The 27,950-nt window shown below is 43.3% G+C and overlaps 5 protein-coding genes across 14 annotated transcripts in view; 2 read left to right on the top strand and 3 right to left on the bottom strand.

Annotated features, from left to right (window-relative positions):
* Positions 1–9,716, top strand: part of LOC106742162 — a 14,192-nt gene extending 4,476 nt beyond the window's left edge. For 5 of the 9 annotated variants that reach the window (XM_014614891.1, XM_014615056.1, XM_014614973.1 and 2 more), the window contains 7 exons: positions 271–448; positions 1,375–1,699; positions 2,167–2,470; positions 2,569–2,841; positions 2,898–4,042; positions 4,133–4,714; positions 4,810–9,716. In XM_014614891.1, the coding sequence (XP_014470377.1) occupies positions 271–448; positions 1,375–1,699; positions 2,167–2,470; positions 2,569–2,841; positions 2,898–4,042; positions 4,133–4,714; positions 4,810–4,963 (2,961 nt within the window). In that variant the 3' untranslated portion in view covers positions 4,964–9,716. Of the gene's footprint in view, positions 1–270; positions 449–1,374; positions 1,700–2,166; positions 2,471–2,568; positions 2,842–2,897; positions 4,043–4,132; positions 4,715–4,787 lie in introns of all 9 variants that reach the window. The other 4 variants (XM_014615477.1, XM_014615573.1, XM_014615394.1 and 1 more) reach the window with 3 other exon arrangements.
* Positions 5,659–11,013, bottom strand: LOC106742703. The gene is made up of 2 exons (XM_014615938.1): positions 10,208–11,013; positions 5,659–10,066 (listed from the first exon to the last, which is right to left on the bottom strand). The coding sequence occupies exons 1-2, from the start codon at positions 10,382–10,384 to the stop codon at positions 9,884–9,886; spliced, it is 360 nt and encodes a 119-aa protein (XP_014471424.1). The 5' UTR covers positions 10,385–11,013; the 3' UTR covers positions 5,659–9,883.
* A 2,347-nt stretch (positions 11,014–13,360) lies between these two features.
* LOC106741932 lies at positions 13,361–16,049 on the bottom strand. The gene is made up of 6 exons (XM_014614425.1): positions 15,849–16,049; positions 15,540–15,779; positions 14,294–14,380; positions 13,839–13,973; positions 13,595–13,746; positions 13,361–13,487 (listed from the first exon to the last, which is right to left on the bottom strand). Exons 1-6 carry the CDS (start codon positions 16,047–16,049, stop codon positions 13,361–13,363), a joined length of 942 nt encoding a protein of 313 aa, XP_014469911.1.
* Positions 16,050–20,879: 4,830 nt separating this feature from the next.
* Positions 20,880–21,991, top strand: LOC106743659 (proteasome subunit beta type-2-like). Its single transcript, XM_014617756.1, has 3 exons — positions 20,880–21,083; positions 21,278–21,634; positions 21,715–21,991. The coding sequence occupies exons 1-3, from the start codon at positions 20,993–20,995 to the stop codon at positions 21,888–21,890; spliced, it is 624 nt and encodes a 207-aa protein (XP_014473242.1). The 5' UTR covers positions 20,880–20,992; the 3' UTR covers positions 21,891–21,991.
* A 425-nt stretch (positions 21,992–22,416) lies between these two features.
* Positions 22,417–27,950, bottom strand: part of LOC106743557 (minor histocompatibility antigen H13) — a 9,725-nt gene continuing 4,191 nt past the window's right edge. For both annotated transcript variants that reach the window (XM_014617552.1, XM_014617627.1), the window contains 6 exons: positions 24,762–25,138; positions 24,445–24,555; positions 24,291–24,373; positions 24,057–24,228; positions 23,468–23,961; positions 22,417–23,384 (listed from right to left, as the gene is read on the bottom strand). In XM_014617552.1, the coding sequence (XP_014473038.1) occupies positions 23,312–23,384; positions 23,468–23,961; positions 24,057–24,228; positions 24,291–24,373; positions 24,445–24,555; positions 24,762–25,040 (1,212 nt within the window). In that variant the 5' untranslated portion in view covers positions 25,041–25,138 and the 3' untranslated portion in view covers positions 22,417–23,311. The remainder of the gene's footprint in view (positions 23,385–23,467; positions 23,962–24,056; positions 24,229–24,290; positions 24,374–24,444; positions 24,556–24,761; positions 25,139–27,950) is intronic.

Here is a 27,950-nt window from a genome sequence, read left to right on the forward strand (position 1 = left end):
CCCCTTCTCTCTCTCTCTCTCTCTCTCTCTCGTACGAGGATCTCGACGCGCGTGTACAATCTCGATCGATTCCCGCGTGACTCCGAGCTGGACGTGTTGTCAATCGGTGTCGTCCGTGTGAGTCCCGTGTTACTGCGAGAGGCCGGCCCGCGACCTGAGTCCACCAACCAACCAATCAATCAATCAACCAACCAACCAACCAATCAATCAACCAACCAACCCCATCACTGTGACGACCTACAACAAACCAGGATACGAATTTGAATGCAGGGAGAATCGGCGGCGGGGCGAATGCCGGGCATCGTTGAGGTCACCACACCGGCTACGCCTGGCAGTTCGCTTAAGACGCCTAGCACGCCGCGAATTGACATCAGCCGGGCGAGCAGTTCCTCGCACCATGAGGATAGTAATTCCAGAGATTCGTCGCCCGAGCGGGAGCTCCTCGCAGGTGATCACATATTACCGTCCTTCCCCTGTCTTTCCCTTCGCGAAGCTGGTCGAACGGGAATCCAAATTATGGATTCGAAATTGAGTAAACCAATGAATACGTCAACGCGGCGTAATACCTGTCGAATTGAGGGACGGTGATAGGTACATCGACATATCAGATCGATCGAAAGGTAACATCGAGCGTCTCTGACGCTAGTTCTCATGGCAATGAATCTCCTCCTTTAAAATTAACCAAGTTTCTTGCGTATAGACGATATACCTTCTTGTCGCACTTTAGTATACAAAGTAGATGTGGTGCGAATACATGTCATCTGTGAGACACGCGCAATTAGCTAATTGCGATAGCGAGAATGAGAGATCGTAGTAGGAGCGACGGACGTTATTAATTTCGCCCATGACCGTATTCTCGTCACAGTTTTCTTTGTCACAATTTTATCGTTATAAACACGGGGCAATATTAATTGAACATGACATTAAATACACGTAGTAGCTAAATAATCGGTAGGAGACAAATAACTTCCGGACAAATAACTTCCTCGGGTCAAGGTCCCGATCGATTCAGACGGCTCCAAATGCTGCGAGCGCACACCTTGATTATATTCTGCGGGTTTTGCACGCAAATTAAGAATTCTTTTCGCTCTTCCGCTTCTTCTGCTTAAATCGACTCGCTGAGGAATCGTTAAATCTGTTATGGATAGATTGAACGTGCACGCACCTAATATAGGAAACGGCTGTCCTTAACGGTAGAGATATTAGATCCGTTCGACGGCAATTCGATTCATCTTCTTTACAGAGACACGCTCGATTGCGCGACACAAAACTCGTCGTTAGAGATTAGACGGCGCAAGTAATGTGCAAAAAGTCGGTTGAAACACATTTTCACGACAGTGGTGATGAAAGAGTAAAGGATCCTGTGGATTGTAGGTGCGGATCCTCCGCCCGGCTGTAAGCTCACCCTGGGTTATAAAGAGGACGCTCAAGATCTCAGGTCCTCTACGGAAGAGTTGGACCTACAAGATCCCGTCCACGAGCAGGATCTCAGACGAGAGTCCAAGAAATTGGCGCGCAAGCGCAAGGACGACGGGTCCCAGTCGGATTGCAAGCAGCAGGACCGCGAGCGTAAGGATAGCAACTGCTCGGAGATATGCCTGCTCAACATCAGCGGCAGAACGTCCAGGTTGTCGTCGGTCGGCAGTCAAGGCTCCGGTGTTTCCGGAAAGCTCTCAGTCGTGTCGGCGACTTCCTCCAGGTATAAACGCGGAATGTTAGAAAAAGGAAATATATAGTTGTCAGCACGTTGTAGCAAGTTCTCCGAGAGATTCCGAGTCGAATTGCCGAGTCTTTGCCGGAGGTTTCAGCTGCTACGTCATCTTCGATTGCTTTGCGATTAAACGTCGAATTAAGACTCATGTTGCACCGATAGAATGATTGAGAAATAAAGCTGTTGTTTATATTGACACTATTGAAGTTTGATTCCCCGACGATTCCCCGTTGAATCCTCGGTACTAAACGAACGAGGATAAATATAAAAAGAAACGTGTGCGGAAAGAAAGGTGAGAATTTCCGCTTGAAAGAGTTATTCGCGCAGTAACTTGCATGCGTTTCTTCTCTCGGGCAAGTAAATCGACTCGGGCTTTTGGCTGGAAATCGAGCTTAGAGCGCATTGTTTTCTCAAGAGCGGAAAAGTCACGCACGATCGTTTGTTTGTTCCTTCAGATCGCCCAGTCCGCACAAGTGTTTGTTGGAGACGTCGTTCTGCGGTAGCAAGCCGACGCTGGCCGACAACCTGATAGAGCCGTCGAAGCCGGAGACCGATGATCTCGAGAAGATACTTTTGAAGCGAGAGGCCGACACGACGAAAGCTCTGATTCCCGAGAGCATCAAGGTGTCGATGGTGGGCGGCAACCTGAAGCCGGATCCGCTTGACAAACCCAGAAGACGCGGTCGCGAGGAGAGAAAGGAGATCTTCAAGCGAGAGGTGGAGATTACAAAGAGATTCCTGGAGAAGGTCAATATAGAGGTTGGTCTTTGCCCTCCTTCTCCATAGTTAATTAGAAATAACATTTTCTGCGAGATGTGCCGAATGAAAAAAATATTTGCGTCTCCATGTCGGAACAGGTGCCTGTCATCAAGAAACCTAGCGAGGGACTACCGTCGGCACTGCACTCAACGAAGGCTCAAGAAGTTCAAAAGCCCGCGACACTCGATTTCAACGACAAGAGGAAGAAAGCTCAGAACTTTAAGGAGATTGTACAGACGACGCCTACGACGAGCAGCGTGACTGGGAGCCCCAAGTTGCCGAGACATCAAAAGGTACGGGACCTCGAAGGCTCGCGAACACCCAGTCCGTCGTCCGTATCCAGAAAAAGCAGCTTCGCTTCATTGTTCAAGGTAACGACATATCACTTCGCGTCGCTCCGAATTATTTAACCTCTGATTAAACCCAGGCGAGAACCGACGGCAGCGTGTTGAGCCCGGAATCGCCATCGCCCAGCACAAAGCCACGGCGGAGTCTGACGTCAAAGTTGAGGGATACCACGGAAAGTCTGAGAAGTCGGTCGAAATCGCGCGAGAGAGTGTCCGCCGACAAGAATTCGAGTCTGAAGAAGGATTCCAAAAACAAGGGTGTCTTCTCGTCCACTCTGAGCCTGTTTAAGAAACGCGAGAGAAAAAAGAGCTACGACGAGGCGATCGCGGCTTCGTGCGATCCCGACGCTCTCGGCAGCGGCGAGCAGCACCCGTCCCTGGAGAGCATCGGCCACGTGGAGTTTACGTTCGATACCGAAAAGGAGCGTCGGCAGGACGACTCGATATTTATCAGTCTGCACGCGGACGACAGGAATTACGAGGAAGCTTTGCCGTCGGAGAGCGTGTCGATACCGTTGGAGACGCCGACCAAGTTGCTGGACGAGTACGAATCCGAGCCGCGTACAGGAAACATAATCACGGAAGTATCGATTGAGCATTACCCGACACCGATCGCGAAAATCAAGACGGAGGCGCAGATCGAGAGTTCTTGCAGCCAGTTTCCGCAGAGCGCGTCTAAGGATTCGTCGAAGATCAGCGTTCAGGCTAACAAAGTGGTCGAGCCGGCCGCCAAGTTGTCGATTCAGGCGAAGTCGTCGAGCCCTGCGGAGGTTAAGTCCGTGGAATCGTCCAGCGGCAAGGATTCCAAGAGACCGGACATAGCGAAGCCGAAGAGAAAGAGCAGTCAGCAAGTCGAGCCGTCCGAGAAGGACGATGCGACGCAACAGAAGAAGGCAAGCTCGAGAGAAGCAGCCAGATTAGTCGCGGAAGGCAAGAGGCCCGATCTGCTCGACGACAAGATGAGCAAGCAGGACGGTCTTGTAAAGACTCCCAGCATGATATCCGATCTGGACCATAACAGCTCGGAATCGGAGAGAGATTCGGAGATTGAGTTTATCCGAAACAAGGTTGAGAAGATGGCGGAGGAGCTGCCGGACGAGAGGAAGGGTCTCTTCTACGAGGAGAGTTTCGAGGAGGATCTTCCGTACGTGCCGACGACCTTACCGTTGGAGAAGAGCGTTGCCGTACCAATCCTGCCTGTAAAACAACGACTACAGGAAGTAAGGTAATTCCTTGAAAGGCTTTTCCTTAACAACTCGTTGTTATGATTGATTTAAAGAACACGCAAAGAGTTAATCCCTAATTGTAATCGCAGGACGATACCGATCGAGAGACCGCGCTCGACGACGCCGATAAACCCTACTCTGCTGGACGAGTTCGTGATGCAGACGTCGCTGGACGAGCGGCGAGTGGAGAGAATGAAGATCTCTTTACCGCGGGAGGACAGCTTCAAGCTCAAGAGCCCGCGCCGACACGCGGCGAACACGTTCACGGAGTTTGCGGGCAAGGTGCCGCCGGACGGGGGTCGCAAGGCCCTTCAACAAGGCAAATCACCCAGTCCACCTCCACTGCCACCGAGAGCATCCGCGGCGCGACCGAGCAATTGGATCAACTTCGAGGAGATACCGGAGAAGCGAAAAGCGCCGAAGAGGATACAGACGATACCGCGGCCGGAGGACGAGGTCGCAAAGGGCGCCGGCAGCTACAGTTACGTGCAACCGGAGGAGTGCAAGTGCGAGTGCCACGAGGAGTCCAGGCGGGCATCCATGCGGGAGGCCATCGCGGCCAGCACCAGCACTAGGACGTCCTCGTGCAGCAGCAACGGTGAGCGGCCGTGCAACGGCGAGAACTGCACGGCGCCGACCGGCAGCTCCGTCGACCGCGCCAGTATCGTCAGGTAAACGCGGTGCCGATTGTCGCGCGCGCCAACCACGTGTGCCGCCGGGGGCGATTCGCGAAGGCGCTAGTAGAAATCTGTTTCTGTACTTTCAGTGACAGCTCGCTCGAGTGCAGCCTGAGCATCGACGACGGTCAGAGCACGCAGGCGCTCCTCGGCAACTCGACGAAACCTTTCGCCATGGATCTCGACGTGCGGTCCAACAGGTCGAGCATCGTATCGCAGGAGGAGAACGACGAGCACCAATAATAGTTGCGCGCACCCAGCCGTTAGATTTCTCTCTGTCGAGTTCCTCCCTCTGCGCGAATGTGCCGACGGACGCGCGTTATAGAATCGGTTTTACGCTTGTCGCACACGTCGATCAAACTTTTAGCTGTCGAAGAGACTCTCACCTTCCAGATTTCTCTCTCTCTCTCTCTCTTTTTCACTTCGAAATGTCTCGCGATCATTTACTCACCGTCATCATCGGAGAATAATCCGTTTTTTTTTGTTGTTTTATCAGCCATCTCGACATATGCTTCCTCATGACCAAAAAAGATCCGGATATGATGGCTCGCTGATGTCTTCGTCACTCTCCCTCAAACTAGCTTTCTCCGTCGACAAAAAGTGAGCAAGTGAATGTATGTGCGTGGGTGAGTGTGCGCGCGTGCGTACGTGTCGACGAGATACTTCAAACCACTGATCTCTGTCGTTTTGAACGAAATACAAAGAAACGGAAAAGTAGAGCAAATTATTTTGTCAAATGTTGTATGCCTCGTGACGTTCGACGAGCGAGCTTTTTCGAAGCTTCATATCATGTAGATAAGCGTAGACTCATAGATATATATATATATATTTCTTCGTGAGCACGTAGATCTTGTACGCGTTAAGAAATTTATTCAATGTTGAGCCGGACGATCGGTCGTCACGATCGGCTAGTGCGATGATTTATTGATCGATTGTTCTTGTACGATATTGTATTAATATAAACGCGCGATAATGTACGACAAAGTATCCGAGGGTCAACCGACTGGTCCCGCCGATATTGTACACATTCCTTGGACCAGACGCATTAGTTTGCCGGCAAACACCGCGTGTAAACTATCCGCGCGCGCGATAGGCTTTAATCAGCTAGATTCGTTAGAATAATAAGGAGTTATGCGTTCGCTATATAAAGTTCTCTCCAAGTCATTATAGTCAGGATCGGTCGGGGTAATCGTAACATTTGTGTACGACACACAATGTTGTCGCACGATATTTTCCTATCATGCGACTAATTCATATGATAATCATAATTACTCGACATAATGTATTACGACGCAAAGAATCCTGTGTGAGAGAGAGAGAGAGAGAGAGAGAGAAACTGAAGATTAAACCATCCTTGATGCGTTTATATAATTATGATTGCGCGATCGATATTTAAAAATAATATATATGCATGTACATACATATAATTACGTATTTGGTTTATAATAATGTTTATAGGTTTAAATAGAGCCAGTTTTACTCTTGGATTTTTTCAGCTCTGATCACGATAGCTCCGATCGGAGCCCCACGTGCGATCGGTCGAATTGATTTACCTTCGCGCACGAATCTCTCCGACTGTAGAACGCCCTCTTGTCTTCACTTCTCCGGCGGGCCATCATTCTCGTGAATTCACTGATTCTTTTTCTCTCTCTCTCTCTCTCTCTCTTTTGGAAGCAATCGAGCGATTTTCCATCGTTTATTCCCGCCGTCGAATTTCAGGGAGCCGTCAAGATGCAAATGATACGGCACGCGTAGATCGAGCTCTCGTGTGTACGAGATTGAGAGAATTCTATATTATCTACCTCCTAAAACGTACCAAAAATAATCGAGTGTCTCGGAGGGGTTTCTCGCTTAGAAAATTGCGCAATAACGGCGGTTTGACCCATTTCTCCTCGCGATCGATCAAATAACGCCGCGAGGTTATTCTAAAGTTTATGCGTATTGACGTTTATTCAGATCACTGAATTCTTATTTACGAAGGATCATCTCGACGATACGGGCAAATTTAAAGAAAAATATAATTTGCTTTTTTCTGTGTGGACTCATCGAATGCGCACATATTATCCAATAACTGTCTAAGTCAAGTTAATTAATGACGAATTAATCGGGACTCACCGATAGAAATCGTTTGCACCAATCGTCACGCTTAATGACCGGTTGGATCGTCTAATTGAGAAACGCGAATTTTACTCAGCGCTCGAAGTCTACGAACCGTGTTGAGAATGAATTTTGAAAAGGGTCAAGCCATTTGTGAGTAAAATTGCAGTTTTGTCCGCGTGATCGGAATGTTTCTTCTTTTTCCTAACCACCGGCTTTGTACGCGAAACAATCGATTATTTTGATACTTGGTCGTTTCTGCTCAAACATTGCGTTCTCTTTCCCTCTCACGATATGACGATTCTTCTAGCCGTGTTTTCTATGCTGCAATATGAAAAAAAGAAACTGTATTGTGTTCACAAAATATTATAAGATGAAAATAGTGATTTGTAGTGACACAAAGTTACTTTGTCACTTCTCCGTTGCGTTGAGCGATCAGAGGAAACGCACAGTTGGTACGTAGTAATTATCATTAATCAACTGGATAATCCATTCCTGAAGGTTACGATCGATTTTATTCTACGTATGAAAGAGGGCTCGTTTCCCTCCTATCTTTATTTCAGACGTATTTCCGGCTGATCCAACTTTGATTGACCAAAGCATTTTGCTTAACGTGATCGTCAGAGAACCTCATCATTTTATGATCGAGAAGAATTCTTGCAAAATTTGAAATACACAAAATCATTTCATCGTCGATCTCGCCGGTCGTGATACCCGCTCTACGTGACAGGGAAGTCCCCTCGGTTAATCGCGTGTTGGAATTGAGTCTGTTGAATGAATTGTGCCCTTATTCTGCTTCCACTCTTATATCCCGCCCGGACATTAAGTAGTTAAGTAATTAATTGATTAATAGACCAGTAAGTGAAATAACTATCCGCGAATCAATCGAACGTGCTCATCTCTTTTCCCTTCTTCTACTTTCGACGAGAAGAGAGACGTGCCAGTTTTTCATATAGTGAACGATCTCGCGATTTAATACATCAGTGCAATTTGCCTGTAGCTAAACGTGCAAGATAATTTCCTTTCTTTTAGATTTTGATGTTTAGCTAAACGAATTTTCCGAGTACATTATATATGTGTGTATGTGTGTGTGTGTGCGTGCATGTGCGTGGGTGTGTGGGTGTGTACATATATATACACACATGATGAAAACATATACCTATACATATAATTGAAACGGGGATCGGAATCAATACAATTGTCATAAATCCAATTTTCGGTACAGGAAATTGTGTCAACTGGATGAAATCATGTCGATCCCTGCGGCGTCCAGCGCAGCGATCAATCGGCTGCGTGTATTACAAAACGAATAAAATTCGCGATCGAGAGCGAATCACGAGAGGCCGACGTATTTTCGCGCGTGCAAATCGTCGCACTCTAGTGAACAATTCGTTTATCTTTCACATAATTTGCGCCAAGTGTCGACTAGGTCACATCGCTAAAATTTACTTTTTTACAAGAGGCGCCGACTAGCACACGCGTAGAAATTCGCTCGACTTTCGCGCCGCTCGCCTTCGAAAGAAACTTTTTTCGCTTAGGAGACAATTCTTGGGAGATTCAGGGCCGTTCGTAAGACTCCCATCAAAATATAATCTTGCCGATGACCTGTCGTGAAAAGAAACAAAAAGAGAACGAAGGAGCAAAGAAATGGAGAAAAAGGATCTCTCGCGAGAATAGGACAATTCGATCCTTTCTTCTTAGTTTCTAACCGAAACTAATCGAGAAGGAGAGCCGTGGCTATCTTTGAACAATTTCAAGACTTACAATATTAGACCCGTGATACTTTTTCTAATCTTTTCTAGGCGAGCGCGAGAGACCGGAATAACGGCGGGTGGCCTGCTTTCTCGCCAAATTTCCTTACGATTCGGTCAAGTTGCGATCGAATCATTCGTAACTTACGATATCCTATTGTTTGGATATCCCTTGCGAGTTGCGAATAGTTACGAATGATTCAAGTCCCAGATCACGGTCAAATATTGTTTCCACTAAATCAAATGCTTTCACATACTGTCGGTCGAGTCAAGCTATAGTCGTAGGACCGCGACGATGCTCCTGTTGTCAAATGAGAATATAAAAATGAGCAGACAGTCAATAGAAGCTCGAAATTCATCTTTCTCATCTGAGATAGACTTATTGAATATGTTTGCGCGGATGAAGAATTTGTACAACTTCTCTTACTGAAAATATTGTGATACTTGATACAAATTAAAGATATAGCGAGTGAAATAGCAGAGAAAAACTTCAATATATATAAATCGTGTATTCTTTGTATCATAACACATTCCATAATATTACGTAACATAACAAAACATTATATAAGAGCATTTCAAGATAAGGTACTGTCATGGATGGTACTGCAAGACTGTCAGATCGAAAAGTGGGATTTGAACTTGATCTGACCGTGTTTTAACTGTAGTGAGAATTGGCTGGATTTAATTTCGCGCGAGTTTATGTTTGCACGAACAAAGTCGCAAAGTAATCTGCAATTTATCGCGAGTGCTTACATCAGAACTCGAAAGTACCGAGTTCAGCCGCGGTTATGATGCAGATCATCCGCCATTGCTTCGGTACATGCGTTTAAACTGCCGGATACGTTCGGGGAAATCTGTTTGACAAGGAATTCCGAGCTTCCTCGGACGTGTCGGAGAGAACGCCTCATTCCCTTAGCAATACATGGTCGTTCGTAATTATTTTTCATGCAACATGAGACAATGGCAAAATGAAGCAAAAATTTAAATGTTTCTAATGTTATGTAAATAAGATTATAGAGACGGGAGTACATTTTCGAGTGCTAAATAAATACCGCGTTTAAATGACCGCGACGACGACGTTGACGATGAATACGTTTTATGACCTCATGTTCAAAGGAAGAAAGGAAAATAAAGTAAAATAAACTGTTTATGTGTGTTCTGGATTGTCTAAGTTATTTCAAATTTTAATGCCGATCATTTGACAGCGTATATTAATTATATGAATAACATGTAATATTACCGTTCAAATATTGTTTCAAGTAGAAAAGTGAAATTGAAAAGAAAACAAGCCGTTGTAATGCTGTCAAGTGATTAATTATCGCATGTGATCCTTTGTAGTTGTTCTCGAGCCATACGTGCTTGTCACACGTGAGAACTCATCCTTCGTCTTGACGTCTTTGCTCTCCCCATTGTCCAAAATTATTGGTAACTCGGTATCTCGCAGCAGTATCGCGGTAGTCGTCGGGGTAGTCGTCGAATTGTTGTCTTGCAGAGATTGCTAAAGTAACGCCAAAAGGGTAATAAATGTGCGAACAATGAATGTGTTACAAACAACTTGGAAGAAGGTGGACAAGATTTTTAATTGAATATAAAATGGAAGCATCAACCATTTAAACATTGATAATGTACTTATAATTACCTGCATGACGTTTATAAGAAACAAGAAGGCGAGCAATGTCAATGCGCTCAGCGCTGCGCCATTTCCACCCTTCCCCTTGGAGGAACTCCTAAAATTCAACAAGACAAATAACTTACGAAAACAAGAAACTTGCTTCGCGAGATTCCGATAGCAATGTGAATCGTGTACCCCCGCCATCCATGATGATGATAGCCACCTCCATCATTGTGATATCGTTCGATAGGTGTGTAAGAAGGTTTCCCAAAATTTGCAAGATTAATCAGAGATTTGAACGTCATTTGCGTGATGTCCGAGAAGCAATGTTCCTTGCGAATAAAGAGTTAAAAGTGACGAAATATATATGTAAAAAGAAAAGTACATGTTTTTTGTACACATAAAATTTAATAGTACGATTAATTGTATTATTACTATCGTGTTAAAGTAAATTGTACACGTTATAAAGATGGAAGAAGAGATAATAACACGGAATGTAAATAAATTTTAAATCGTTTACCTGCTCGTCTTGGATGTACAAATATATACGAGGGGACGGATGTAATCGTCCAGTTGCGCAACACTGAGTGAGTAAATTTCAAGAACTCTTCGTCCGACGAGGCTCGGTACGAAACTGTTTCACCACAAGAAAGAGTCATCTTCTCGAATGACTGTTCTGTCACGGTGTCCGGAGTCTTCACGCTCGTTAACGACGTAACCCGGAGCTTCGTCTTCCCGGACATCGCTCCAAATATCGTCGGCAAATACATGCGCAACATCTCCCGTTATCGCCGTATCCTTTCTTATATATATATATATATATATATATATATATATATGAAAATATAGCGTTAGCAAAAGAATACTATTCAATATTGAATTCATAGCATTTTTATTTTGACGAGAATTTAAATAGTCTTCAAAAACTTGTAGCTACTCTCGTGTCTTAAATGGAAGCTCAAGCATCAAATTATCAGGAATAGACGATACGCTATATTGAGTATTACGTTTCCACAATATATCCTGAACTTCTTTAATTTGTTCTCTTATTTGTTTTATTTCAGCAAAAATTTTTTCTGAAACACATAATATAAATAAGCAAAAAGAAAAAATAAAAAAAAAAATATATATATATATATATATAGAGAGAGAGAGAGAGAGAGAGAGAGAGAGAGGGAGAATTTAGAGTAAATTTTCTTTAATAAATAAATATGGTATATCCCTGATGTACACGCCAATTCTTTAACTAACGGAAAACACTTCGCGGAATATAAACGCGCTCACAGAATGTCATTTATTCTGATGTACGATCTAGCATAAGAAGAGGAAGAAATAAACATTTGTACACGATAAGGCCGTTTATTGATATATTTATTGAGGTGTAATATAAATCATACTGCACATACGTACAACTTATGTTTACTACTGGTGAATGATGTGTAACATGGATATTACAAAGGGGAAGAAAAAGCGAAACGTTAATTCCACCCGTATACCTATATACGTATAATATTTATATACAGCTAATTATGGATTTAGGGCGGAGAGGGGGGGGGGGAGGGGAGGAAGAGNGGGGGGGGGGAGGGGAGGAAGAGTGATAATACAACATCCTGAGACATTAACGCGTACATTGTATAGGGAAGGTCCTTCGATAATGAGATTCGTTCAATCACTTCCGTCGTCAAACCCAATGACGATAATTTCGCGTTTTATTTTAATTCTTTAATCTTATAAAAACTAAATGTATGTAAATTTCAGAGTTTACTCTCTTTTCCCATAGACAAAAGAAATGTAAAAATCAAAGCTTATTTAACAATCAGTCTCGAAGAATCTCGGTTCTTTGTGTGGAAACGATAGCAATGCTTGAACGAGGCTCATCGAGAGCACGTTAAATTTGCCGATCCTTTTACTCCGACAGTTCTAAGCGCGTCTTCCTCCCTATAAGTCTTTTTATCGCTTCGTATAAATACCGTATATTTAAACGCACCGAGCGTTTAAGCTTAGGTATTGAATATATATAAATATAAGGCTTCATACATTTGCGCTATATTCAGTTTTCGAAGCCACAGACGCAAAACTGACTTGTACGTTCATCACTGATTATGTGACAATTGATGCAGAACTAACTTCCGTGTGATTTTGTGCACTGTGAAAACGAATAATATCAGTGATGAAACTTCCGCTATCTTATCATTACTAATGTTATAATCACCGCGGAAATATCATAATACCGGAGCCACACCGAGCCCCAACCACTGGTATACTACATCTATATTTAAAATACGCTCACAAAGAAAAATAAATAGAAATAAATATATGTTGGAATCATGTATGTAATCGGCGTGTGGCGAAACTCGGCAATCGATACAAAAAGGACTCATAATTCTCAACGCGAGCGCGCGCGCGCGCGACGAATAGACAGCTGAAAAATGTCATCAGACATTGCAAGTGATGCATAACGATTTTCTCAAATTGACATGGTTATTTCAAATAATCGGAAATTTTCGGGATCATGAGCGGGAGGGAGATTTGGACGATCGAGCGCGCCTAATTTGTCAGTAACGTCAATTAGGACCCGTCGAAATTATGAATCTGTATGATTTAGCGCGTACGCCGAATTCGCCGCTCGACTGAAGAACCATCAAAGGAAAGAGAATCAGTCGTGAGGTTGCCGAACTATTAACGAGATTCGATGCGAATCCCGCGGCTCGGCGCGCTCCTCGCGGTCACGTCGATTAAACCACTTCCATTCTAGCGTGGCCCATACCACTGTGAGGCACCAGGAAACCCCATCATATTACATGAAACTCGTGATACATGCGTAGCGAGATACATTTATATTTTTACATCGATCGGTAAAACAAGCTGTCAAAGATTCGGCTCTCGTCGATGAAAACTTTCTGAACAAAATCTATATATATATATATATATATATATATATATCGCCTCATCGTCTGTCACGAGTCTCATTTCGAACTGTAAGCTCTCAAGTTGGGAAGTTCCCGAAATCCCGCAGAGTCTAAGGGAGAATTCACACCTTGACAGAAAAACAGCAGCCAATCTCGCGCTGGTAGTCGACTTCTTCATCTATTGCTTACTACCAGCGCGAGTTCCGATTGGTTTTCTGTCAGGTGTAAATTCTCCCTGAGCCGACGGAATGCCGCGCGAGAATGGACGTGTTCATACGGCATTGCAATCTATGAAAAGGTTCCTGCAGTCTTCTCCCGTGCGGCCGCGTCGTCCCGCCTCGTACAGGGCTTCGAAGCCGACGCCACTCTGCCTTTGCAGAAGATAGCTCGTCGCATACCTACGCAAAAGTAGAAGATCGGCTGATAGATCAGCTAGTAATTTGGTCGCGCAAGAGCGCAAGTAGAATATTGTTCGTTTTTTATCCAACGAGATTCGATCACTCACGATCCGAGTTGGCAGAAAATCGATGACGGGCCTTGCGTATCAGCGATGCACTCGGCACTGGCTTCGCAAAGGGCTCTCTCGGCGCATCCGCGATGGCCCTCCACCTCGTCGTGGCCTACGTAGCTGAAGGACTTGACGGATCTCATGTAACCCTAGCGAGTCGAATTGCAATCGGATATATCTTTGTGTGGGCACATATATATATATATATATATATATATATATATATCGGCGATAGATTTACCTTGAGCATAGAGATGGACGCTATCGCAGCCTCGGAGACGGTGTCGCGTCTTCCCAGCGAGCGAGCAGTCAAAGAACGATGGGAGAACGACGTCTTCAGAGCGTCCAGCAAGTTGATGACTATGCTGATAAACTGCTTGATAACAGGTATAAGCGAAGATGTAAGATGCAAATATATCCGTCGAGAGGTAAGCTCTCTCGAGAAAAAATGGTACAATTAATCAATCACCACAAATTATATAACGAGATTATGATTACATTATAATACCAAAAAAGTTGATTAGTAACAACGGTCGTTGGAACGTAGCTAATTGGCGAAACTAGTTCTTCCAATGTACTCGAGAAAAGCAGGAGACAAAAGCGCACGCATTTCGCTCTCGAAGGCTGTAGCGAAAGTTCGGAAAGAGGAGATTTATCGTCGAATACGTTTATTCACTCGTTCGGTCTCGTACTAACCTCGGAAGCGTTTTTCGCCATTACAGCAATCTGTTGGGGATCTCTGCCCTGTCCTAGAAACGTGCCCAGCACCGCAGTCAAAATTTCCTAAACAACCGACACCAGCCATGTGCTCTAAGTCTAGAGTTCGATAAATTATTTACAGAGTGAACAAATGTGTGTAAATTGTATCCCTCTTTCCAGCCCCACCGCCTCGATTGTTCTTTCAAAGCGAGGTGAAACGTCGGCGAGTTTCCAGTCGCGAAGCGAGTAAATTACATTGTGTAGAAAACGTAAAGATCGTGTGACGCGTGAAAATAATGGCCCGCGACAATTATTTGACGCATTCTTCGCTAGTTATCATACAAGGTGGCTCGTGAGCAGCCGCGCGTGTTTTCTACTGATTTTATCGAGACTCTTTCAAAACGTCACAGACGAATTAAAGAATATTATACATACATATATACATATATATATATATACATATATACATACATGCATATATATTAAGTGCATAAACGGTGCCTTGTAACTCTGGTCCAAATTGAAATTTTTTCCTGGATAACACTAGATAATAGACGGCCTCGCCTAATCGTAGTTATCACGATGTCGTCCGAGCATCCTTTTTGCGTTCCCGATAAAATCGTTACTTCCCAAGAGCAACATTCATTCATTTCAATGACGAGCGTGAAAGACTATTTACCAGCAGTGATTCCACCGCACGCGCGGCGAACTTCTTTGGGCTGGAAAATTCTCCCGCGTGCGGCTTATTCTCCGGACCCTACGAATTATCACCTGTTCCGCTTCAGCATCACTCGGTGGATTTCCACTTTCAATCCGCCAAGGAGGTCACCATCCTCTCACCTCGAAGCGGGAAAGATGGTGTGTGGAGAATGATGGGGAAATTTTTTTTTTTTCGTAAATAAACAATCATGCTAAAAAGGCACCGAACTTATTTATACACCTAACATATGTGTGTATATATAATGTAAGAAAGGAAGAGATTTAAAAACCAACAGAGTTGAGAAGAGATGAATAACGCGCAAATTCGATCCTGAGAAAAACGGTCGCTTCGACAAAAGCGTTTCAAACAGCAGGGATTGATGCTCTCACGGATCGTCATGTTTCTTTCCAGTATCTATGTTACGAATAGCCAATAGCGAATCACTAGCCACCATGTGGATGCAATGAACAAAAAGTGAAAAGAGCAGATTTCATGTACAGCTCCGTCGTCCGAGGCAAGTGTGCCACGCTTATTTTCACCTACCTGCATGGGGCTGCTCTGATTGTCCACTTTGTCGATACCGTCCACCGGCTGTTGAGGCCCGCCCAACAACGCCGTGAGAACCCTGAGACCCACAGACAGCAGATTAGTCCACGGGCTTGTCGATGCGCCGTCGTCTATCTCGTTCTTGCTGGGACTGGTCGCACCTCCGGTCTGTCCCAACAACATCTGCATCAGCATTCCTAGCATGTTGGACCACGAGAAGCCGCTACTGCCACCCTCCTGCAAACACAGTCGACGAAAAGAGGTAAAATTGCCGACTCTCTGTAACAAGCCTGTAACATTTCTCACCTGAATCGAATTGGTGCTGATATCCTCGAGGTCGTCGATCGCCACCTTTTTCATCGCGTTCGGTTTTTCGGCAAACTTTCTCTCTTCCCTGACTTGTTGCTGATATTGTTGGGTGTGATATTGAGGGTGCTGCGGTAATGCCGCTGTTTGTCCCAGGACAAGCGCGATCAAGCACAACGACGCGTACTGAATGTGCCGCATTCTGCAGTGAGAAAACAAAGCGCCGCTATTATAGACACGAGAAAATATGCGACGATGATTCAGAGACTAAAGTGAATGAACGACGGGTCGGTCCTTTGGAGGTCGAAACAGATGGTCCAAAGTGGGCCGCGCTCTTCACCTTGATCGCAACGTTGGGAGAACGGTGCTGCTGAAAGTGTGCCACGGTGGTTAAGGTCGCCTCGACGGCGGATCGTTAGCCCACTTCCCGATCGGCGGTTTGTTGAACCCAACAGATACCGTTACTCCAAAAGGCGGTCACGACCTACTGTCGATCGACCGGTCGCTCGCGAGGGAAAAAAATCGATGAAGGAAAGCAACGGAGGAAAGCGGCCGATCGCGACTGACCTCCGCGTAACGAATAATCGACTTACACTAAGAGATAGTTTGCAAGTCTTAGGATAGATCTTATTTGAAAAATTCTTCAACGGACGCTCGTAAAACGGATATTAGTAAAGAAATTAATAATATCTCTCATCACCGTTTTGCGAAGAGACACACTAATGCTCGGATTAGTCCCCCTTATCGGTGCAATCGGGATGACGTAAGAAAAAATTAATAAGTAACTGCAGTCGAGGACGTGAAAGCAATGAGAGAGCCTCTCACCGGCGAGGCGCGCCTTTGGAAAACGGTACACATGGCGACGGAAAAATCAGGGAACGAGTTTCTAACTGTACACCCTTATACCTGTCAAATGCATTTTCTACCTGTGTGGCAGACTCGGAGAAGCCAGCAAGACATGTTCGAACATAGCGGAAGAGCGACATCGGAAAAAATTATTCGTACGAATAGCGATTAATAGTGAGTAAAGAAATGCTTAAAATCTTAGTAACGATCTCCATATTCGTGAGAGAAGAATAATTTCCAAGAATACTTAGTTTTGTTTTTTGTTGTTGTTGTTTTTTTTAACGTATACTGAAACAAGTGTGTGAGGGAAAAATTTGGCAAATAATTGTAGGGATATCGCGCGATAATCGATGGATTCGAAAATGTTCGCAGATTGACATATAAAACGCAGAAACTATGATGAACAGTCGTTTTAATGATTTACGGCAATTCACCGATATCGAAAATAATAAAAAAAACGATGTTACTCACTTGGTTACCTCCAAGGTGGACTTCCGTGACACTGACTCTCAGTTCTGAAGATGAAATTCCACGCGGGGTCTTCTATATAGCCTGCGAGCACACGTGGGGGTAAACCGTTCGGCCAATGACCACTCATCTTTGCTACCATTTTCAATGGAACTATCCAATCGCGCCGAGTCGATCGACAAGGATTTCGAAAGGTCTACTTATGGAGCATTTTTCGTAGTCACTTTGCGGCGAAGAACATTCGGAACTTTGCATACAGTTGATTATTCGCTTTGTCTCTCTTTCCGCGTTTTATTTTCCTCCCTGCAACAAAATATCATACATGTGTTCATTTCGCTAATAGCCGAGACTTTCCCAAAAAGATGTGCCAGCATAGCCAATTGTGTCAAAGCTCAGCGTTGCTGTCTGAAAAGCTTGCCACGACTTTTTCTCCGGGACACTTTACTCCAGTTCCGTTTTCGTTGCAAAGGCATAACTGTTTCAGTAGCGGGATGCTGCATCGGCTCTTCTTATTAGAAGGATCTCGCTAATCGCGGATCTCGCCGGCCGATCTTCCTTCGTCGGCATGGTTCGTGGCAAGTTCAGTGAACGTATTACGAGTCGCGGATGGATTCGAGCGTAACGGAATCGGCGGACGACCTTCGCGGATGCGCAGGAGGTTTCGGTTGCGCCGTTCAATAGAGAAATGCATTGCGCGCGCGAAATCCTTACTATTCGAACAATTCGCTTGTATTTCGACTTCTCGTTAGTTATTCGGGATGTCTGAATTACGAGAACGGCAATTGAGTGTTATTGCGCGACGACGATGGGAAAACGTGTCCTCTAGTCAGCCGTAACACGCTCTGTTTGCATACGATGGGCTACTCTCATTTAGAAGTTTCTAGGCTAAACATTACCTTCCGAAAGTTTCCGCATCACGCGACGGGTCGCGCAATTCATTCGGCAGGAATGTCGGTTCTTTGGACATTTCTTATATATTTCGCGCGTATAACTGTCTATTATATAATATCTGTCACGGAACCTACTTTTCAGACGAGAATTTTGTCATAAATAACACGCATGACGATGATCCAAAAGCGATTTCTCCAGATATAGGATCGATACGCTGTTTCGATCCAAGATCTTGAAAAGGTAACAATTTGTCAACCAAATTTTTTTCTTTATATTATACTATATTATGCTGTTGGATTAATCGTTGAAAGAGATCGGAAGGGTCGGTAACGATTTTCCGTGCCACGGCGAGGAACAGCAGGAGAGTAGCCACTACAGCTATTTGACACAGAAAACCTTAGCTATGTAGCGGGATCGGCACGTGGTGGATTTACATACGTAAACCGTGCATATGCAAGCGGCCGGGACGATCGCATGTCTCGATGTGCAATTAAAAAGTCATGAATGAGAAAAAGGACCTTTGCGAGGCGACCTTGCTCGGGAATGTGGAATTTGATTTCGTCAACTCCGGTGTACATCCATTTTGCTTCTTCCCTATCGTCTACAATTACATACATCACCGTTGATAAATATTTATTATTCGGAGCTATTCGAATATTATTTGAAATAATGAATTTTGTAAGAGACACCGAATTTTAACGAAAAAAGCACATCCCAATAAGGTAACTTTAAATTGTAAGACATTCCACGGAGATTAATAAACCTGTCATTAACCTTCCATGAAAATGTTCGCCTGAACTCGTTTCATCAACATCCCAGGAAACGCAACATCGTATTAATAATACAGGGACCTTCTAATTCCGATAAAAAATATCTCATACAGTCTTTAAAAAAAAAAAAACTTCTGGTCATTTCCTTTACATTGGAACTTAAAGAAAGACTTTCTGCAGCATGCACAGAGGAAAAAAATGTCCCTTCCGATCAGACGTATGTAAAGTTAGCACAGCACTTTTCGAATTTTCAGTTTTTCTTCATTGTACTGTGTTACATTTGTGCCGATCGATAATTTCAGCAACAGAGAAGAAAATTAAAAAAAATATACTGGCCTAGCAGTCTCGCCCAAACGAATCCAATTTTCGATAGTTATTTACTATAGGGGACCCGCCTCCAGTGACGCTGACATATATGTTAGAGATTATCCTCCTGAGTAACCTTCCGAAGGTTTTACCCGTCGCTCACTGTTCGTTAAAAAGATATCAAACCAAAAAGTTCACACGATCAACGGAAACGCGTCAACTCACATCGACAGGAATCTTTTTGCTATACCACCAATTAGAAAATTTTATATTAAATTGACCAATCACCGGATGCCGGAGCTCATCCGTTTATAAACAGAATTTCTAATTCTTTACGGCTTATTTCACTGTTGGCCGCGTCCAGCGGAACGTTGAGTTTGCAACTGTTGGAAGTCTCCTGTGCTGACATTGGATTATTCCTGTAGATCTAAAAGAATAATTCAATCTCAGCTCAAAAAACTTCCTACGATTGCAAATTAAACGTACTGCTGAATGTGGCCATCGAAGAATAAACCTAAGACAATCCTAAATATAAGGTCCGACTATCAATATTGGCCTATAAATGCCGGCCCTAAAATACAAAACAACAATCGTTTTTGTTTCTCATATTTCGGAACGCAAAAATTATGACGACACTAACCTATGAATTGACGTGATCATGCGCAGTAGGTGATCTGTCAAATTATATATACAAGGTGCAGACATAAAAATATGTAATATATTAGTTACACACGCTTTAATACAAGAAAATTAAGGCTGAAAAATTAGAATTTCATCGCATTTTTGCATGTTAAATACGCGTAAACCCGACAAATTCCAACAAACAATCCCAAGAACAGTTGGTTTTGCTATATAATAAAAGGCAAAATTATTATCAAGGAGGGGAAATAATAAAATACTTTTATTGCATCAATCCGATGGTATGATTGTTCTTGCTTTAAAGTACTTCTCAAACGATCCCGATAGCATCGTTATTGCGAAAGTTACAGCCTGTTGAATTTCGCCTATGTTTCATTATAGCGGAAAGTACGTCTTACCGGTCCTTGAGTCATACTACTTGAGAGATAGAAAGTACTTCCGGCTCCATCGTTTAGTCATATCACGACCTCAGTTTCGCGCTAAGTATAGTGGCGTCTCGTAGCGGAGATCCTGGAACTAAATTACAGAAATAACGGGTCTAATAATTCTGTAAAGCCCGTTATTTCTGTAATTTAGTTCCAGGATCTCCGCTACGAGACGCCACTATACTTAGCGCGAAACTGAGGTCGTGATATGACTAAACGATGGAGCCGGAAGTACTTTCTATCTCTCAAGTAGTATGACTCAAGGACCGGTAAGACGTACTATCCGTTAGAATAAAAAACATAGGCGAAATTCAACAAGATATAACTTCCGTAAAATAGAAGATCGTTTAAGAAGCACTTTAAAGCTTGACGTTTCTAGTTTTTAACCACATTAGCTGTATTAATGTTGTCGTTAATTTTCGTCAAGATATTTCGAGTTAAACGGTGACCGCTCAATTTCAAACTTCGTCTTTCAGTTGAGTTTTCAGAGCGAAAAATTATTTGATTCGAAAATGTGATACAGACGTTTTAAAGAGAAAACTTCTCACGTATATGTTAACGAATGTCTTACGCGGTGCTCATCGTTATTCACCAGAAGTCGCACTGGAGCGTTCGGAAATTGCCTTGACAGGCAGCTCCACTACTTTCCCATCGAAATCAGAAAAAACATGAGTGCGATTCTCGAACGCAATCCTGTAGTTTCGTGCCGAGAGGTTAATTTGTCCTCTTCGTGACAGGCAATATTTGGTCGTTGTAGCAAGAGAGTATAAAAGCTGTGCTGTGCAAACGAGCTGTGCAAATGGAGTGCTTGATTGGTATTCAGTGTAAAGATTTCGTGTTGGTTGCGGCGGATATGACAACCACACAATCCATCATAGTTATGAAAAGCGGTAAGATGCTTTTGTATATTCAGTTATCGCAATACGCGCCGATATCAGTTTAACGATCAACATTTATATCAATTGACGCAGCAATGTAACATCTCCTCCTTTTGGCATCGCATCACACACATGTGCTATACGTTTCTCTGCTTTAATTGTGAGAATAATTTTCGCCACATCATAATGCGTGCGAAATATTTTAGATGAGCACAAGATTCATAAGATTTCGGATAAACTTGTCATGGCGATATCTGGAGAATCGGGCGATACAACTCAGTTTTCCGAGTACATTGGAAAAAATATTCAACTGTACAAGATGAGAAATGGCTATGAGCTGTCTCCGAAAGCAGCTGCTTGCTTCACCAGAAGGAATCTGGCTGACTATCTCAGAAGTAGGACTCCGTACTTCGTCAATATGCTGCTGGCTGGATATGACGATGATGCAGGACCTGAATTATATTTTATCGATTATTTAGCATCCTGCGTGAAGGTTCCTTATGCTACTCATGGATATGGTGGGATGTTCTCTATGTCTATCCTAGATAGATACTATAAATATGGTAATATTCATTTGTCAGAGAAGAGAACGTGTGGAATGTTTCCAAAAAGAGGTACAAATTAAGATTACTATTTATTGCAGATTGTACCGAAGAAGAAGCATATGTGTTATTGAAGAAATGTGTTCAAGAAATTCATAAACGGTTGATTGTCAGTTTACCAAACTTCAAAGTTCAAAAGGTATCCAAGAACGGAATAAAGGATATGCAACCAATCACAGCTGAAAATTTGGCCGTTGAAAGTTCTGCTAAAGCATAAAGCGCGTTTAAATCTTTTCTGTATGTATGAAAAGTAACGTTTCTTCGAGGAGGATATAGGAATGAGGAAGATGTCTAAATATAATGACTTTTGTCACATAATTGACTAATCTTTCTTGTCCGAACTTTTTAAAAATGGGGCATTCCAATTTCAAATAATTCTCGCACTACCTATATATTTTTTCATATATATTAAATGCGCAATTATAGCTTAATGTTATTAAGTGAGTACGTAATCCGATATCTTGCAATTAACAAGACAAGTGAGTTGAAAAGCTTCTACAAGTTTTTATATTTTCATCCAAAGGGAGATTACAGAATTCTGTTTTGTAAATTCTCTCTTGGAATCAGATGGACGATTTTGAATTGTAACTCGAGTTGTAAGTACTAAACTTTTTATTTATCGAAGTTACAATGTCCTCCAAATTCCGCTCAGCCAACTTAAAAACAGAATACAATTTCATCTTGTGTGTGTGTGTGTGTGTACATATATATATATATATATATATATATATATATATATNTTTACTGATCATAATTATAAATATACATATCTGGAATTTCTTTCACAAATAAATAAATCGGCGTTTAAGCAGTCGCGTCGTGTAGTACAATTGTACACTTAATATTCTATTACGACAATTTTAAATAGAGTGTGTATGTAATTCCTATCCATATCAATTCGTCTATCACGTCGCAAAAAGAAGGAAAAATCACCTTTTCATCCTCTCTTTTTATATATTAATAATTCAGGATTATCATTCACAAATGGTGGTAAAATTATCGAAAATCCTGGAATACCAGTAAAAACTTATATATAAATGGAACATGAAATTATTGTTTAGAATACAAAACGCACCATAACGCACAGCAAAACTTAGGTGGATTTACATGTATCGGCAGCAATCTGTCGTATACATAATTGTATATGAAATATAAATCAACAATTGGAAGTATGTTCACATTCTACTCTACGCTATACGAAACGGTGAAACTCGGTATTATCGTTGTAGGTAACGGGGGGAACGATTTTTTTTTCCAGTATCTCATGTCGATCGCGATACCACACACGAGTGATAAAAATTCCGTATTGATCTTGTGCATGCAAATGAATCGCCAGATCATCGCGACATTTTTTCCTTTTCTTTTCCTCGTTGAGTTTTGACTGTTACAATCGAAACAATATCCGCGCAAACTATCGCGTAATATCAACATCGCGCAAAGTTCGCACAGGAAGCCAAAAGTATCGAATTACCTCGCAGTTCACGTGCATGCAAAGGCATAGTTATTGTATTTTACAATGCATGATTGTACATCTTGAGCGTGAACTATTTCTGTTTCCTTTTCCCGCGATGAATTTGGGAGATAATTACAGCACGATAATAATGTCGAGTTTCTCATCGCGTTATTAAATTAAAATTATTATTTATCCTTTTTCGCGTCTATTTGCGTCTGTTCCGACTGTTGCGCCGGCTGCGACGGATGATCCTCATACCTAAAAGCATCGATAAGCATGTGGATGAGAGAGAGAGAGAGAGAAATACATTAGGGATATATTAGAGATTGTTAGAGACTTACGAGAACAACGCTTTGAGATCCCCCTTCACTAACGCTAACAGCAAAGGTGTGCCTAAGCACGCCGGGACTAAATACAGCAGAGCGGGTTGTGCGTGGTTAAATAGGTGCATGATCATCATGGTCGCGAGTAATCCCATAAAGTATGCGAAAAACGTCGAATAGAAGTAGACATTCGTTTTCCTGCTCAGGCTATTATCAAATCGTAATAGCAATGCGATAAAGATACCAGGCAGTACAATGTCACCCAGTCCTAGCATTGCGAAATTACCAGCGCTTAGACCTTTCTCCAAGAGATCTTGTGGAAAGACGAGCTTAATGGGCACTTCGAAAGATTTTGCGACGGTCACCATTACGTCAGTACCAAACACCCAGAAAGCATCGTAGAAAAGAAGACCGCACAGCAAAATGCATCCGGTAACAACGTTATTGAGATGCAACAGTTCGACTCCGTTAATCGCAAACGCAATACCGAACAAGTTGTTGGCTATCCAGTGCTGTAAACGAAGGAAGGAAAAAGTGTCTGAAAGACAATGGTTGCGAGAAACTCTTACATTCGTCGTGTGCAAGCATAGCGATGTTTCATTCTTACCTTCTTCAAGAGGTACCAAGCTCCCACAAGCGAGCAGCATATGAGACAAACAATGTCGTGCAAATTAAACTTGTAGTTAATTATATGCTCCTTGTCATCCTTTCCTCTCGTGAATAAGATATGGTACTGTGTTTTTGGAATCGCAGCAGGTACCAACGACGATATTAACGGGCTGAAATGCATTCCAGCTTTGGAATGTAAAAGTACTTACTGTGAAAAGAATAAAACAATTACCTTGTAAGATGACACAGAGCTAGGATGCCGAGAAAGAAGAAATATGCAGCCAATATCAAGTTGACATATTCCTTTGCAAATACCTACGGAGAAATCAAGTGGAACAATATCACCTTCTCAGAATCGAACAGTCGGAACAGACTCGGTCAATTACCTTATACAATATGTACATGCCGACTAACGTAACGCTAGAGATGAAAGGGAACATAGCAGCCTCTCTGCGAGACATTGTGTCAGGCTGCTCGCCGCTGGCTTTATACTGTTGCTACAAAAAGCATGCGACGTTACAAATCAGCGGGCGACACTCCGCTTAATTGACAGTTTATATCGTCAATTTTAACGAAAGGAAATGATGTTTGAGGATATAGTCGTTTCCGAAAAAAACGATTGAATGTCGTAACAATGGGACGAAGAGAATTTTCCACGAACATGTGTATCCGATAACATATGTGAAGATGATGCATGACTAACCTGCTGCTCCTTATGATGTCTGACGGCGCGATAGCTGCCGAAAAAAATCGGCAGGATGGCCATAATAATGAGGCTGCCGTATGCGATGGCCATCCCCTCGGGAGTCGAAGGCACCCTCACGTTCGTCGCATTCTGGTACTCGGTAAGATTTTCGCTCGCCTGAGCCGCGATCTCGTTCACCGTGCTTGCCATCTTGAATATGTTGACACGACGCAAGGGACACGACTCCGCTGACGTTACGGCCCGTGACGAGGGAAAATCACGAAGAAGCGATGCCATCTGATTGGAAGGAGCTGACACGGAGGACCGTCACTAGATGGCGCAGCGCCACCACCGGAGTCAATCCTATCCAAGATAGATGGCGATATTGTACCAATCTGAAAGAACCCAAGTGGTGATGTCAGCTAAATTTTTACTAAACGGTTGTTACTTTGAAATAACAATTTACTACAATACTGTTAGACTGATTAACAACTAACTACGGTTCTTGAAGCACACGTGAAAATGGATAGAAATAGCAGTAGTATTTCCAACTGTTGAAAGTTTATTCTTTTAGGATTGGGTCAGTTGGAAGAATGTGAATTTACTTGAGTTAGAGGGTTCTGCAGCGTTCGCGAGTTGCGAACGATTAGATGGTTATCGATTAAACGGTTGATCAGGGCCTTATCGTAAAATTATGATGAAAGTAACTCCGAAGTTACTTCTCGATAATGGTTATTCAGATAACGAAATATCATTGTACTCCACATCATTAAAGATGGTCTACATTCACTACCGCTTCGTCCTGAGTTTTGTCGCGTTATAATACAAAATCGTCACGTTCAAACATAGAGGGACGGAAAAGTTATTTTATAAACTCTCTTACGACGTGTCTACCTATGAGGCGACAAACGAAAAGAGCAAAAGAGTATCGCCCCTACAGAAAAGATTTTCGTACTCGTCTTCCCGCGCACAACAATCAGCCATTTTATGCGAAGGAGCCCGTCTGGTGTGAAAATTGTAAGAAAACGACCGACGAATCGTAGTGTGAAAGCATCGATTTCCGAACGGCCGATTTCATAGATACGCGCACGTGCGCCGAGGTCGACGACCCGCGGAGTTATGCAGCGAGAAACGGACGGATGATAAAACGCTCGATGGTTTCTGGGTCGTCTCGAGGGAAAAAGATCGTCGCGGCTACATCGTTAGGCAACGTCGCCGCCGTGCCTGTCAGAGACGCGTTGCGTCACTGCGGATCGTCGTCCGGCCTGTACACGTGTACTTGCACGGCCCTTTCAGCTCGCACCCACGAGCCCTTTCTACTTTTAGAAAGTTACTCCAAGTGGGACGCGAGGGAAATGATATTACACGAGCTATGGATTACATCACGGCTCGATAACACAGAGTCTGTTCCACAATGCTCGTCGTAAAGCCGCAAAATAAGCGTCGTTCTACTACCTAACGTTATTTACAGATTATGATTTCGGTCGTTTAAAAAAGATAGTGCGCATATATGATCTTAAACGGTATTAGCAACGAAAGAAGTCGTGCACGATCGCACTCATCGTGAATAAATAAGGTCGCGCGTCGTTTACGACACGCAGGATTAAGAGCGAGCGTACTGTTAGGAGGCGTTCGATTAATCTGGAAAGAAACTTGTCACTTTGTTTGAAAAAGGAAGTAACGGCGCGTTGTTTCGTATTATGTCACAGCTGTTTTCACCCGTCCCGATAGCTTGAGTCGCGCGCGAATTTTATAATCCACAGTTTACGTCGTTCAAGTTTGTCGCTCAACATATGATCCGTATTTCTCTCTCTTTTTCCTAATTGCACGTTTATGTAAGCAACACGTTTTTTACACGTGTCCAAGGTATAGGAGAGAATGGGGTAATATCGGTCATCCCTACATCTCGGTACAAGTTGAATTCTACATGTTACCGTCTTCTATGAAGGAAGACCGCTGTTTTGGCATTTTTGTTTACAGCTATTACAAAAAGTTTATTTCGTCATTTTCTGACACAAGAGTCGCTGTTAAAACTCTCGATTTTCAGTGAAATGTATGTATTCTCTGATTTTATTCAGCGATTTTATAAACACCGGCTTCTTCACGTGCCTTTCCATTTGTATGGAATTCTTTGCACCAGTATCTGTATTATAATAAACACCCGTAGGTATTTATTGTATTTAGCAGTTTTCCGAGAGTTTAAATGATCGCCTTTACATTTTCGCTCAGCGTTTCGTTAACGACGTGAGTGCTCGGAAAGACATTTCCACGGAACACTAACGCTCACGTTGCAGACAAGTCGAGAAGAGCGTTTCGTTTTCCCGACCTGACACGTGATGTTACGTAATCGCGAGGAGAAACCGGAGAAAGCTAACCCTACGTCTAGTGAAGACGCGGCCTTGACGAGTAATGCACCGTGCGATGCAGCCAATGGCACACATTGTTACACGTGGTCGCTGATGGGTCAACGACCCTTTACGGAGACCCTTTTTTTTCTACTTTCTACATGCGTATCGCCGAATCGGCCTCTTCGAGTCGACCCGCGCGCTAATTGAAGTTCCGGGCAGCGAGCTCACCTGGTTTTACCTCGTGAAACTCTTTCTTCACTTGTGACACACAAATCTATGATGCATTAACGTTCATCTACGTAATGACATATTCGTAATGGTAGTACATGCTTCTTTTATTATCAAATGCTAACTGTGTGTGGGTAGGAGCGATCTCCGTTCTAAATTATATCGATCAAATTATCTCACCGGCGCGCGCGTCCCTCCTCTCACACACTTTTCTCTCCCCTCGATCGGTACCTTCACTTTTTCGAGTTAGTAGCCACGAATATTCTTATATCGATATCAACGAGGGCAATGAGCAAAATTGTTCCCTCCAAAATCGCAATCTTATCCATTCAGAAACTGGTCTTTGTTGATTATCAACAACGTCAATGAATCATCGCCACGAGCGAAACCGCGAGAGAGATCCGAAAAAGGTCCATCGAAAAAGTCTCTCTCTCGCTCGCTCGCTCGCTCACTCGCTCGTTCGTTCGCTTGCCATTTCGGCATGATCGCGTTTCTAAGGTCGCCGTCTCTCTCGCTTGCTGACATAGCTTAAAACAAGTCGCGTTGAGATTGGTCAAGGTACGACATCGCTTTAGACCCGCTCTTTCGTTCCCCCCCCCCCCCCCCCCCCCCCCCTTTTCCCCCCCCCCCC

This window comes from Dinoponera quadriceps, unplaced genomic scaffold (assembly GCF_001313825.1).
Source record: "Dinoponera quadriceps isolate SergipeBrazil2010 unplaced genomic scaffold, ASM131382v1 scaffold119, whole genome shotgun sequence".
NCBI lineage: Eukaryota > Metazoa > Arthropoda > Insecta > Hymenoptera > Formicidae > Dinoponera > Dinoponera quadriceps.

Bases quoted from the DNA above. Each gene is read 5' to 3' on its own strand.
- LOC106742703 (XM_014615938.1), bottom strand. From the start codon at position 10,384: ATGGCGGGGGTACACGATTCACATTGCTATCGGAATCTCGCGAAGCAA. The intron at 10,067-10,207 runs GTAATTATAAGT...GCGTTACTTTAG, and splicing joins TTCTTATAAACGTCATGCAG to CAATCTCTGCAAGACAACAA.
- LOC106741932 (XM_014614425.1), bottom strand. From the start codon at position 16,049: ATGCGGCACATTCAGTACGCGTCGTTGTGCTTGATCGCGCTTGTCCTG. The intron at 14,381-15,539 runs GTAGGTGAAAAT...TCGGTTGTTTAG, and splicing joins ATCAGAGCAGCCCCATGCAG to GAAATTTTGACTGCGGTGCT. The intron at 13,974-14,293 runs GTTAGTACGAGA...CCTGTTATCAAG, and splicing joins TGGCGAAAAACGCTTCCGAG to CAGTTTATCAGCATAGTCAT.
- LOC106743659 (XM_014617756.1), top strand. From the start codon at position 20,993: ATGGAGTGCTTGATTGGTATTCAGTGTAAAGATTTCGTGTTGGTTGCG. The intron at 21,084-21,277 runs GTAAGATGCTTT...GAAATATTTTAG, and splicing joins CATCATAGTTATGAAAAGCG to ATGAGCACAAGATTCATAAG. The intron at 21,635-21,714 runs GTAATATTCATT...TATTTATTGCAG, and splicing joins AGATAGATACTATAAATATG to ATTGTACCGAAGAAGAAGCA.